At 47.1% G+C, this 13989-nt stretch overlaps 1 protein-coding gene across 1 annotated transcript in view; it reads right to left on the bottom strand.

The window, feature by feature from the left end:
* Positions 1–13989, bottom strand: part of LOC134903454 (hippocampus abundant transcript 1 protein-like) — a 158153-nt gene that overhangs the window by 59231 nt on the left and 84933 nt on the right. The window contains exons 6-8 of the mRNA XM_063914467.1: positions 6549–6662; positions 6267–6338; positions 5684–5796 (exon numbers count right to left, since the gene is read on the bottom strand). Coding sequence (XP_063770537.1) covers positions 5684–5796; positions 6267–6338; positions 6549–6662 — 299 coding nt within the window. The remainder of the gene's footprint in view (positions 1–5683; positions 5797–6266; positions 6339–6548; positions 6663–13989) is intronic.

Here is a 13989-nt window from a genome sequence, read left to right as displayed (position 1 = left end):
ATCTAAACCATGCATGGTGATACACCTACCCAAAGCTAACTGAGGAATACCCAAGGCCTTGGCCCACGTTAAGTCCATAAAGTTCCCTGCAGCTCCACTGTCAACAAAAGCCGACACCGAAGAACTGAGGCTGCCAAAGGAAACTTTAGCTGGGACTAAAAGGGAGTTATTCGAGGAGATAAGCTGCAGACCAAAGTGAACCCCCTCACAATTCACTTGGTCGAGGCGTTTCCCGACTTATTCGGACAATTACGGGCAAAATGTCCCTTACCCCCACAGTACAAACAAAGACCAGAGTTTTGCCTTCTGGCTCTTTCTTCTGGAGACAGCCGGGAGAGACCCATCTGCATGGGCTCCTCTATGTCCTCAGGAATGGAAAATACACATGTAGTAGACCTGACAGGTGCTCCTTTTTCAGCCCTCCGCTCTCTGAGACGACGATCAATCTTAATAGAAAGCTCCATGAGTTTATCGAGAGTCTCAGGAGCGGGATACTGAAGGAGACTGTCTTTTATAGACTCAGATAAGCCGAGGCGAAACTGACTGCGCAGGGCTGGGTCATTCCAGCCACAGTCGTTCGACCAACGGCGAAACTCCGTAGAATAAACCTCTGCAGGATTTCTACCCTGTCTGAGAGCGCGTAACTGACTCTCAGCGGATGCCTCTCTATCAGGGTCATCATACAAAAGCCCTAAAGACCCCAGAAAGGCGTCTACTGACAACAATGCCGGATCCTCTGCTTTTAAACCAAAAGCCCAGGTCTGAGGATCCCCCTGGAGCAAAGAAATAATAATTCCGACCCGCTGAGATTCAGTACCTGAGGAGATTGGTCTTAAACGAAAATAAAGTTTACAGGACTCTTTAAAATTAAAAAAACTCCTTCCTATCACCAGAAAAGCGGTCAGGCAAGTGCATTTTTGGTTCAGGGACTACCCTCGGGGAAGTTCGTAAAAGATCTACCTGCGACTTCACCCGAAGGGAAAGATCCTGAACCATCTGAGTAAGTTCTTGAATCTGGCTAACTAGGAGCTGGCCAGGATTTGGCCCTAAACCAGTGGGATTCATGAGGCCGATAAATCTTACAAAACTGAATAAGGAAAAAATCAAACCCTGTTTAATTTTAAGTTTGGGTGTGGCCGGTAATAATGTTAAGATTCCAGCACTCTGGTCTGAGGAGGTCCTATTGCATGGACCGGAGCACTGGAACGTAATGCTGGGGAAGGAAGCGGGAATAGAAAGTAGCCCCTGGCGCCCTAACTCCGTTGTCTCGCCCGTGCTGTCAGAAATCCCTTGCGAGACTATGGTTGCTTGAGCCCATGGCAGCCGCGTTTGAAGGGCGGATTATGTCTGCCCAACTCCGATGCCCCCTCAGGTCTTAATGGGAGACAAAGGGAAATCCGAGACAGGGTGATAACAAGGGGCCCTCTGACTAAACAACCAGGCCAGGGGCTACAAGCTAACTAACAAAAGCTGAGGTATGTGCGGAAACCCGCCAGGGAAAAGGACAACCAAAATCCACTAGTCCGTTACTCCTACCCAGCACCGCTGGATACCAGAGTGGATCTGTGGGAGCGGAATCTTCCGCAAAAGCTCCGAAACACAAATAATAAATAATAAATGATAAAGCGGCCAAGCCGCAACACACGCCGTGACTCACGAACACCACTGGATGTTCAAAGGTGCTCAGTCAGGACTCCAGGAACAGATGACGACTTCCGAGTACAGGACAACTGAGAACAGGAACGACCGGATACAGCAGGACTGGAAACACTCTCAGCAAACAGATACAGCATGCAAGAAGCTATTACCGGCGTCTGTGAGAAGCCCAGGAAGTGTATTTAACAGGGAGTCCTCCAATCAGCTGTTTAGAGGCTGATTGGATTAGATGCCATACAGCTGCCTAGCTGCATGGCCAGGAAACAGGTGTCCTATTAATTAAAAAGGACCCAGCAACGGGGAACGCGGTCCGTCAGTGGCGTCCCCGTTGCTAGGGTCCGTGCGGCTCCGTGCGCCCGGCGTCTAGCGTTGCCAGGGAGCCGGCGGCTGTACGCGCACGGCGTCCCTGGTTGCTAGGCGCCGGGCCGCACCGACGAGCGGACCCCGGCGCCTAACAGTGTCCAGTATCATGCCTAGGAACGATAGTCGAGTTGTTGGAACCAATTGCAACTTTGGTAGATTGAGAATCCAACCATGCTGTTGGAGCACTCTCAGGGAGAGCGACACGTTCTTCAACAATTGATCTCTTGATCTCGCCTTTATCACGAGATCGTCCAAGTATGGGATAATTGTGACTCCCTGCCTGCGCAGGATCACCATCATTTCCGACATTACCTTGGTGAAAATCCTCGGGGCCGTGGAAAGCCCAAACGGCAACGTCTGAAACTGGTAATGACAATCCTGTACAGCGAATCTCAGGTACTCCTGATGAGAGGGATATATGGGGACATGAAGGTAAGCATCCTTTATGTCTAGCGACACCATAAAATCCCCCCCTTCCAGGCTGGATATTACAGCTCGGAGTGATTCCATCTTGAATTTGAATCTTTTCAAGTACTGGTTTAGGGATTTTAGATTTAAAATGGGTCTGACTGAACCATCCGGCTTCGGGACCACAAACAGGGTTGAATAATATCCTTTTCCCTGTTGGACCAGGGGAACCCTGACAATCACTTGCTGTTGACACAGCGTTTGAATTGCAGTTAACACTACTTCCCTCTCTGGGGAAGAAGCTGGTAAGGCCGACTTGAAAAACCGGCGCGGGGGGCACCTCCTCGAATTCCAGCTTGTAGCCCTGGGAAACAATATCCATCGCCCAAGGATCCACGTCTGACCGAACCCAGACTTGGCTGAAGAGTCGAAGGCGTGCCCCCACCGGTGCGGACTCCCGTAGGGGAGCCCCAGCGTCATGCGGTGGACTTCGTAGAAGCCGGGGAGGACTTCTGCTCCTGGGAACCAGCCGAAGCAGGTGTTCTTTTTCCTCTACCCTTACCTCTGGTAAGGAAGGAGGAGCCCCGACCTCTTCTGGACTTTTGCGACCGAAAGGACTGCATCTGATACTGTGGAGTTTTCTTTTACTGTTGGGGAACAAAAAGGTAGATTTACCCGCTGTAGCTGTGGAAACCAGGTCCGCGAGATCGTCCCCAAACAACACGTCACCCTTGTAAGGTAAAACCTCCATATGCTTTTTTGAGTCCGCATCACCCGTCCATTGGCGGGTCCATAAGGATCGTCTCGCAGAAATAGCCATGGCATTGGCTCTGGAACCCAGCAATCCAATGTCTCTTTGAGCGTCTCTCATATATAAGACTGCGTCCTTAATATGGGCTAAAGTTAACAAAATGGTATCCCTATCTAGGGTATCAAGGTCAGCGGACAGGGTATCTGTCCAAGCTGCAACTACGTTACATACCCATGCCGACACAATTGCCGGTCGGAGCAAGGTACCAGTATGTGTATAAATAGACTTTAACGTAGTCTCCTGCCTGCGGTCCGCAGGATCCTTGAGGGCCGCCGTGTCAGTAGACGGCAGGGCCACCTTCTTGGACAGGCGTGTTAAAGCCTTGTCCACGCTGGGAGGATTCCCAACGTACCCTCTGTCCTGGCGTAGGGAAAGGGTATGTGATAAGAACCCTTTTGGGAATCTGCAGTTTCTTATCTGGAGTTTCCCAAGCTTTTTCAAATAACTCGTTAAGTTCATGAGATGGGGAAAAGGTTGCTACTTGCTTCTTTTCCTTAAACATGTGTACCCTCGTGTCGGGAACAGAGGGTTCATCAGTGATATGCAAAACATCCTTTATTGCAATAATCGTACACTGAATACTTTTTGTCACCCTAGGGTGCAATCTTGCTTCATCATATTCGACACTGGATTCAGAGTACGTGTCGGTATCCGTGTCTACTATTTGTGACAAGGGACGTTTCCGAGACCCCGAAGGGCCCTGTGAGTCGGTCCAATCCGTGGATTGACCCCCTGTTGTCTCCCTGGACTCTGCTTTGTCCAGTCTCTTATGTAAGGATGCTACACTTGCATTTAACATATGCCACATATCCATCCATTCTTGAGTCGGCACCACCGACGGGGACTCACCACTCATCTGCTCCACCTCCTCCTTGGACGAGCCTTCCGCTTCAAAAATGCCGACACGCACGTACCGACACCCCACACACATCGGGATATAACTATAAGGGGACAAATCCCCAACCAGGCCCTTTGGAGAGACAGAGAGAGAGTATGCCAGCACACACCCAGCGCCAAACTGACACTGGAATAAACCCAGATAGCGCTTTTATGTTATACTAATGATTACCCCACTCACTGCGTTAATAATTGTGCCCCCCTCCTCTTTTTCAGCCCTTTGATCCATGTTCAGCAGGGGAGAGTCCGGGGAGCCAGCGTCTCTGCAGCTTCTGTGGAGAAAATGGCGCTGGTTAGTGCTGAGGGATCAAGCTCCGCCCCCTCCAGCGGCGGGCTTCGGTCCCGCTCTGATTTACAAAAAATGGCGGGGGTTTATCTATTTACTGCCTCCGCAGCCTAATAGTCTCTAATATGCCATCCTTGAGGTTTATTGCTGCCCAGGGCGCCCCCCCTGCGCCCTGCACCCATCTGTGCCTGCTCTGTGTGTGTTGTGTGGGAGCAATGGCGCGCAGCGTTAGCGCTGCGCGCTTACCTCAGTGAAGATCTGAAGTCTTCTTTTCTTCTAATACTCACCCGGCTTCTATCTTCCGGCTCTGTGAGGAGGATGGCGGCGCGGCTCCGGGACGAACTGTGAGGGGAAACCTGGGTTCCGACTCCCTCTGGAGCTAATGGTGTCCAGTAGCCTAAGAAGCAGGGCCTATCACTTAAGTAGGTCTGCTTCTCTCTCCTCAGTCCCACGATGCAGGGAGCCTGTTGCCAGCAGTGCTCCCTGAAAATAAAAAACCTAACAAAATTCTTTAAACAGAGAAACTCAGGAGAGCTCCCCTGTAATGCACCCAGTCTCCTCTGGGCACAAGATCTAACTGAGGTCTGGAGGAGGGGCATAGAGGGAGGAGCCAGTGCACACCCATACTAAAAGTTCTTTATAGTGCCCATGTCTCCTGCGGAGCCCGTCTATACCCCATGGTCCTTACGGAGTCCCCAGCATCCTCTAGGACGTAAGAGAAATACACTTACATTCACTAGACATTTTCCAGTGTTTACACATCAATATCTGCAAGTGAATATGTCCTAGGTTGTACACAGGACCGGATCTAGGGGGGGGCGAAGGGGGCGACCGCCCCCCTAACACAGTCATAGCCATGCCCACTTTTGAGCAGAAGAGAGTTCTCCGGGGAGAGCCTGAGACAGAACGATGTGCTGCAGCTTATACCACAGCAGCACAGAGAAGCCAGGAGAGCAAGGGTTACAGAGCATTTGCCCCTCACTTGCTGGTGTGTGGGTACTAGGGCTAATAAATACAATTACACCATAGCACAGTCACATGTACATAGAACAATCACAAAGCTCTATCTCAGTCGCACTCAAAAAGTTCAGTCAGAATTGAGAGGAGGAGGAGTTAGGATTACAGATGGGAGGAGTTGGGCCTGTAGAGGGAGGAGTCAAGATTAAACAGTAAACCGCCCCCCCCTAATGAAAAGTCTAGATCCGTCCCTGGTTGTACACTTTATAGATTGGTTTACTCAACCAGACCCAGTTATCACTCACCAGTGCTGAGATCCAAATCCGTACCAGGCAAGCTGTAATATCTGGAAGCCAAGCCCTAGTAGTATAGTGTTCTTATTTCCAATAGATCTCATAAGAACTCCCAACACCACAGTCTGGAAAAACATGTAAGGATATGAAAATCTTAGTCATTGTCTCTCCCCTGACACCCCCACATTCTCAAAAGTCCACTTAAAAGCTTGGGGTATTTTTCCCTTACTCCTTCCACTACAGAGGAAGGCAGGCTTATTCATTCATTCATACACATATGACCTGATTCATGTTTGTAATTAAAGCAAATAAGCAAGCAACTGGGCAAAACCATGCTGGACTGCAGGTATGGTAGATGTAACGTGCAGTGAGAGTTAGACTTGGTTGGGGTGTGTTCAAAGTGAAATCTAAATTGCAGTGTAAAAATAAAAAATTATAAATGTATTGGCTCCCCTTGTATGGCAGCATAGTTTGTTTCAAACACAGTTACTTGCTTTTTTTTGCTTTACTTACAAACATGAATCAGGCCCATAGAAAGGAAAACATAAAGGGTGGTTCTGGTCTCTGGAAGAAAAGATGCAAGGCAAAATCTTACCTGAGCCAAAATTGACAATATTCCAACAACACCAATAAATGTGGCAACTGTTTCTGATGAAAAGCCAATCACCTATTTGGAAAAGTGACTGATTAACTACAGTACTCTTAAATGTATGATACAAAATACAAGTTCTGACATGGAGACAATGCACTCATATCCTCTGTAATGTCCAAAGTAGAAAAAAGTAATCAATTTCTGAGAGAGACTCATTTTGGACTTGAATGAACAAGTCACAGTTCATTGTAACTAAAATAAATAATTTCTATCACTTATTGCCACCTGTCGCAGGTAGAGAAAGAAGCTTGAGTACTGTCCAGCTTCAGGAAGGTAAGACAGAAACACAGTTATACAGATGAGGAGTACAGTTGAATCTTGGCCAACTTTTCGCAGGGACTGTAAAATAGAAAAAGGGGAACAAGAATAAAAGATGAGTAAATACAAAATGTTTTGCTACTTGTATGTGCTATAGGAAAAAGAAGGAGTAAGAAAGTAATTTCTAAAACAGTGTCTACTGTAAGTCAGAATCTAAACCTAACAGAAAATAGCAGCAAACATAAGATGTGTGCAGTAGAAAACAAGTCCAGTTATTCTACTCAACTACAATTTCATGCTATTTCCAAGTGAGATTACAGGATTTTATAAGAGTAATGCAAGGTGTATTAGAAAAATACAAAAAATAACGTAAGATATAGTGATGTGTAGGTTGCGGTGCATCTATGGGGTCTATTCATGAAGTAGTGAAAAGAGTGGAGAAGTGAGCCTGTGGAGAAGTTGCCCATGTCAACCAATCAGCTGCTCCGTACAATTGTAAAGTATGCAAATTAGAAATGTTACTTCAATGCTGATTGGTTGCCATGGGTTACTTTTCCACTGGCTCAGTACTCCACACTTTTTACTGCTTCATAAATAGACCCCTATTTAATATCCGACTGGACACTTTTTCAAGACCTTGAAAAATATATAAGTGCACGGTGCTGGACTGCAATCCTAACACAGCTTGTCACCTAACTGCCGGCCCCACTGACTGTGTGCAGCGCCTCACCACCAGTGTTACTAGGAGTCACAGAGCTCTCTGGAAACACAGTGGATGACACCATATGAGCATCTCTGGAGTATAGCCACTCGGTTCTATCGGGCGCTGTTTCCTTATATTATATCAAGAGTCACGTATATTTCTAAAGCACTACTAAATCTCATTCCAGTACGGAGCGGAGACCAAGCATATTGGGTGCTGCTTTTCTATACAAACAAGTCACATTTATTGTAACTCTACCCCTCACTGGAGGACAAGCACCCCCTAACTTACAGAATTACGTAACTACCACCTTTTCATCCACAGTCGGTGACTAGACCCGATTATACAGGAGTCTGTTTTATTACCTCTCACAGTCCACTCATTATTTTATTGACATACTAGCAGCGTTATTTTCCCTATGAGTAGCATTTTACTGAACTAGTTTCATATTTAGATTTGTTCATTTTTATACAATTATTAAATGTTATATTTTCAACTAAGACGCTTCATGTGCTGAATCAGAATTCAGATATACTGTAATTTACAGTAACAGGCTACCATTAAGCAAAATGGATTGTTTATCTTGTGCTTAATTTAGCATTTGGCAGATGCTTTTCCCACTAGCAGCATATCTGGTATATATTATCCCTGAGCGCCAGGCCTTGGAGAAGTGTTTATCCACTATCTCTTTAGTTTTATCCTAGTAATGCAACGTGCAAATTGTACAGATGTGTCCTCCTACATATTTGCTGCAGTCACGGTAAACAGCCCTTCTAATCGTGAGCCAGTTTACCAACGCAGGGTGTCTTTTGGTGCATTTTCCCCCCCGTAAAAACACTGTAATGTAGCAGATACAGCTGCACACAGAATATAGGCATGTTGCATATCATTGTAATCAGCAGTCTGCTTGTGCGTCCTATTCGCATAGCGATGCGAGTAAGATGCATTTTTAGCAGAAGAAAAAAACCAATTGGCGTTAGCACAGCTGCCCTGGGAATTGCTGGCTCACATACGCCAGGCATCTGGCGCTGCATGGTATATTGAGGCTAGATGTACAAGGACACATCTGTAGCTTGGAGAAATGTTTTATTTATGAAGATTTTTTTTTAAGAGTGCCTATATAGATGAATCTGTCAAAAGCCATTTAACCTACTAGTATGTATATGGAGTGTAGGAGAAAACCAGAATACCTACAAAAATCCCATGGAGGAACATCCACAGGCAGAACATAAAAACTCCACACAGAGTGACCTATTAGGACTACAGTAGTACTCATGGCACCGGCACTGAGAGGCTGCAAACCAGCAGTAAATAAAGAGCAAATCACTGTCCAATTAGCAATTCCACAGGCCAAATATAGTCAACAATGGCTACAGTCCTTGCATATAGCAATAACAATATATAGCACACCTCATGAGAAGGTTTCACAACCTTAGCTTACAAGCATGGTTCAAACCATGCTTATTATAAAGACATTCAATTCTCTACATTAACAGTATAATTTGAGTTTCTGAAAACGGATGTTTGACTAATGCAGTGTAGTAAGCAGTTAATGTCATTTAGGCATCACATTAGGGCTGTTAGTGCTATTAGAAGGCAGTACAGCATATCCTGATCCAATCCAACTGAGCTGGGTCATACTGCAATCTGCTTATTGGGCATCACACTTGCAGGAAAATGGTCACCTGTGTGTCCAAGCTTAGGGCCGTAGCAGCAAGTTTGTCACATATTTTTTTTATACACAATGAAAGTGAAGTCACTAACATTTAAGAATTTCCAGGCTTTAGAGATCTGTTTACACCGCAACATAGAATGGGCGGAAGCTTAACTCAAACAACCACATCCCTTCTTAGGAATATTGAACTGTTTTTTTTCACCAGATTAGTAATATTTCCCCACAAACATCCATCAACTGACTTCCATGCTCCATTGCGCAAAATAAGAACTACCCCTTCTCACACATTGATATTTTACCATGTAATAAAAAATAAGAATTTACTCACCGGTAATTCTATTTCTCGTAGTCCGTAGTGGATGCTGGGTACTCCGTAAGGACCATGGGGTATAGACGGGCTCCGCAGGAGACTGGGCACTCTTAAAAGAAAGATTAGGTACTATATCTGGTGTGCACTGGCTCCTCCCTCTATGCCCCTCCTCCAGACCTCAGTTAGGGAAACTGTGCCCGGAAGAGCTGACATTACTAGGAAAGGATTTGGAATCCAGGGTAAGACTCATACCAGCCACACCAATCACACTGTACAACTCGTGATAACTAACTATACCCAGTTAACAGTATGAACAATAACTGAGCCTCTCTCAACAGATGGCTTATACAATAACCCTTTAGTTAAGCAATAACTATATACATGTATTGCAGAGAGTCCGCACTTGGGACGGGCTCCCAGCATCCACTACGGATTACGAGAAATAGAATTACCGGTGAGTAAATTCTTATTTTCTCTGACGTCCTAGTGGATGCTGGGTACTCCGTAAGGACCATGGGGATTATACCAAAGCTCCCAAACGGGCGGGAGAGTGCGGATGACTCTGCAGCACCGAATGAGCAAACTCAAGGTCCTCCTCAGCCAGGGTATCAAACTTGTAGAATTTTGCAAAAGTGTTTGAACCCGACCAAGTAGCAGCTCGGCAAAGTTGTAAAGCCGAGACCCCTCGGGCAGCCGCCCAAGAAGAGCCCACCTTCCTCGTGGAATGGGCTTTTACTGATTTAGGATGCGGCAGTCCAGCCGCAGAATGTGCAAGCTGAATGGTGCTACAGATCCAGCGAGCAATAGTCTGCTTTGAAGCAGGAGCACCCAGCTTGTTGGGTGCATGCAGGATAAATAGCGAGTCAGTTTTTCTGACTCTAGCCTTCCTGGAAACAAAGTTTCAGGGCCCGGACTACGTCCAGCAACTTGGAATCCTCCAAGTCCCTAGTAGCCGCAGGCACCACAATAGGTTGGTTCAAATGAAACGATGATACCACCTTAGGGAGAAATTTGGGACGAGTCCTCCATTCTGCCCTTTCCATATGGAAGATCAGATATGGGCTTTTACATGACAAAGCCGCCAATTCTGACACACGCCTAGTCCAAGCTAAGGCCAAAAGCATGACCACTTTTCACGTGAGATATTTTAGCTCCACGGTCTTAAGTGGCTCAAACCAGTGGGATTTTAGGAATCCAACACACGTTAAGATCCCAAGGTGCCACTGGAGGCACAAAAGGGGCTGAATGTGCAGCACCCCTGTAACAACGTCCGAACTTCAGGCAGTGAAGCCAGTTCTTTTTGAGAGAAAAAGGGATAGGGCCGAAATCTTGGCCTTTATGGATCCTAATTTTAGGCCCATAGTCACTCCTGACTGTAGGAAGTGCAGGAATCGACCCCCCTGGAATTCCTCTGTAGGGCCTTCCCAGCCACACACCAAGCAACCTATTTTCGCCATATACAGTGAAAAAGTCTTGCTGTCACGTCTTTCCTAGCCTTTATTAGCGTAGGAATAACTGCATCCGGAATGCCTTTTTCCGCTAGGATCCGGCGTTAAACCGCCATGCCGTCCAACGCAGCCGCGGTAAGTCTTGGATCAGACAGGGTCCCTGTTGCAACATGTCCTGACTGAGAGGCAGAGGCCATGGGTCCTCTGAGAGCATTTCTTGCAGTTCCGGGTACCGAGTCCTTCTTGGCCAATCCGGAGCAAAGAATATTGTTCACACTCCTCCGTTTATTACAATTCTCAGCCCTTGGGTCTGAGAGGAAGAGGAGGGAATATATAGACCGAATGGAACACCCACGGTGTTACTAGTGCGACCACAGCTATCGCCTGAGAGTCCCTTGACCCAGCGTTAAACCTTTTTTATCTTTTTATTGAGGTGGGACGCCATGTAGTCCACCTAAGGCAGTTTTCATCAATTTGCAAAACTGCGTGAAGACTTCCTGATGAAGTCACCACTTTCCCGGGTGGAGGTCGTGTCCACTCCCGGAATGAACACTGCTGACAGTGCGCTTACTTGATTCTCCGCCCAGCGAAGAATTCTGGTGGCTTCTACCCTCGCCACCCTGCTTCTTGTGCCGCCCTGGCGGTTTACATGAGCCCCAGCGGTCTGACTGGATCAGAACCGGTTGGTCGCGAAGCAGGAACTCCGCTTGACTTAGGGCGTTGTATATGGCCCTTAGTTCCAGGATATTGATGTGAAGGCAAGTCTGTTGGCTTGACCACAAACCTTGGAATTTTCTTCCCTGTGTAACTGCCCCCCACCCTCGGAGGCTTGCATCCGTGGTCACCAGGACCCAGTCCTGAATGCCGAATCTGCGGCCCTCGAGAAGGTGAGCACTCCGCAGCCACCACAGGAGAGACACCCTGGCCCTGGGGTATAGGGTGATTAACCGATGCATCTGAAGATGTGATCCGGACCACTTGTCCAGTAAGTTCCATTGTCCTTGCATGGAACCAGCCGAAGGGGATGGCCTCGTATGATGCCATCATCCTTCCCAGGACTCGAGTGCAGTGATGCACTGACACCTGTTTTGGTTTTCAATGGATTCCTGACCAGTGTCATGAGCTCCTGAGCTCTCTCTATCGGGAGATAAACCCTCTTCTGGTCTGTGTCTAGGATCATGCCTGGGCGAGGCAGATGAGCTGTAGGAACCAACTGCGACTTCGGAATATATAGAATCCAGTCGTGTTGCCGTTTCACTTCCAGAGAAGGTGATACGCTGTCCAGCCACTGCTCTCTTGTTCTCGCTTTTATGAGGAGATCATCCAAGTATGTGATAATAGTGACACCTTGCTTCCGCAGGAGCACCATCATATCCGCCATTACCTTGGTGAAATCGGTAATGACAATCCCGTACCGCAATTCTGAGGTACGCCTGATGAGGTGGATAAATGGGGACACGAAGGTATGCATCCCTTATGTCCCGATTCATTTCAGGCATGCAATGACCGCTCTTAGCGATTCCATCTTGAACCTGAACCTTTTCAGGTATATGTTCAGGGATTTTAATTCAATATGGGACTAACCGAACCGTCTGGTTTCGGGATTATAACATGGTCGAATAATAACACCCTCTTGTTGAAGGAGGGGACCCTTGACCACCACCTGTTGAAGATACAATTTACGAATTGCAGTTAACACTGGCTCCCTCTCTTGGGGGGAAGCCCGCTGGGTCCTCGGTGAGGGGGCATCTTCTCACAGTCCAGCCTGTATCCCTGCGATACAATTTCTATTGCCCAGGGATCTAACAGGGAGTGAACCCACTTGTGGCTGAACTTACGAAGGCGTGTCCCCACCGGGTCTAGCTCCGCCTGTGGAGCCCCAGCGACATGCGGTGGATTTTTGTAGAGGCCGGGGAGGACTTCTGTTCCTGGGGACTAGCTGTGTTGTACAGCTTCTTTCCTCTGCCCCCGGCTCTGACAAGAAAGGACGCATCTCAGACTTTCTTGTTTCTTTATTCGAAAAGCTGCATTTAATAATGTCGTGCTTTCCTAGGCTGTGCAAGGATATAAGGCAAAATATCAGAATTACCAGCTATAACTGTGAAGACCAGGCCCGAGAACCTTTCTCCACACAATCCTCAGCCTTCCATATGCCTCTTAAGTCGGCATCATCTGTCCAATGTATATTCTACAGGACACGTCAAGCAGAAATTGACATAGCTTTTGTCTCTAGGACCCAGTATACTCATGTCCCTTTGGGCATGCTTTATAATTATATATCTATCACTTAAGACAGCATCTTAAAATATTTATATGCATACTAGGGTCTCAATCTCTGCTGATAAGGTACCTGTCCACGCTGCCACAGCGCTATAAACCCATGCCGACACAATCGCCGGTCTGGGTAGTATACTAGAATGTGCACGCTATCTGCAGGATCCCTGAGAATAGCTAGTGCAAACAGGACACCCAAGGGGAAGATTCTCAACACATCCTGGCCCTAGTGGGGAAAGGATACAGCCTGAGAATTCTCTTGTGGGAAGCTGCCGTCTCTTGTCTGGAGATTCCCGCTCTTTTTCCTCATGAGAGGAGGGAAAATTTACCTCAGCATTCTTCCCCTCAACATGTGTACTCTCGTGTCAGGGACAGATCAATCATCAGTGATATGCAAATCATCTTTTATTCCAATAATCATATATTGAATATCTTTTAGCCCTCTTGGCTGTAACTTTGCATTATCGTAGTCGACAGTGGAGTTAAACTCCGTGTCGATACTTTGATATTTTGGATAGTGAACATAGAGAGACTCTGAAGGACTCTGTGACATAGGGACAGACCAGGGTAGATTTCCTTTCTGTTCCCTAACCTTTTGTGTAATAATTTTACCTCAGCACTTACACATATCCAAACAGGTGTCGGCGTTGTTGACGGAGACACCCTCCCACACACTTATCCGCTCTATCACCTCCTTAGAGGAGCCTTTTACCTCAGACATGTCGACACACGCGTACCGACACACCACACACACAGGGGATGCTCTATTTGAAGACAGTTCCCCCACCAGGCCCTTTGGAGAGACAGAGAGAGAGTATGCCAGCACACACCACAGCGCTATATAATACAGGGATGTACACTATACTGAGTGATTTTTCCCCTATAGCAGCTTATATACACAGTTTTTGGCCTAAATTTATGTGCCCCCCCTCTCTTTTTTACCCTTTGTGTACCAGGATACTGCAGGGGAGAGCCTGGGGAGCTCCCTTCCAGCTGAG

The sequence above is a fragment of the Pseudophryne corroboree genome, chromosome 1 (assembly GCF_028390025.1).
Source record: "Pseudophryne corroboree isolate aPseCor3 chromosome 1, aPseCor3.hap2, whole genome shotgun sequence".
Taxonomy (NCBI): domain Eukaryota; kingdom Metazoa; phylum Chordata; class Amphibia; order Anura; family Myobatrachidae; genus Pseudophryne; species Pseudophryne corroboree.
Note: the sequence above shows the minus strand (reverse complement) of the source record. Positions and strands in the feature narration are given on the sequence as shown.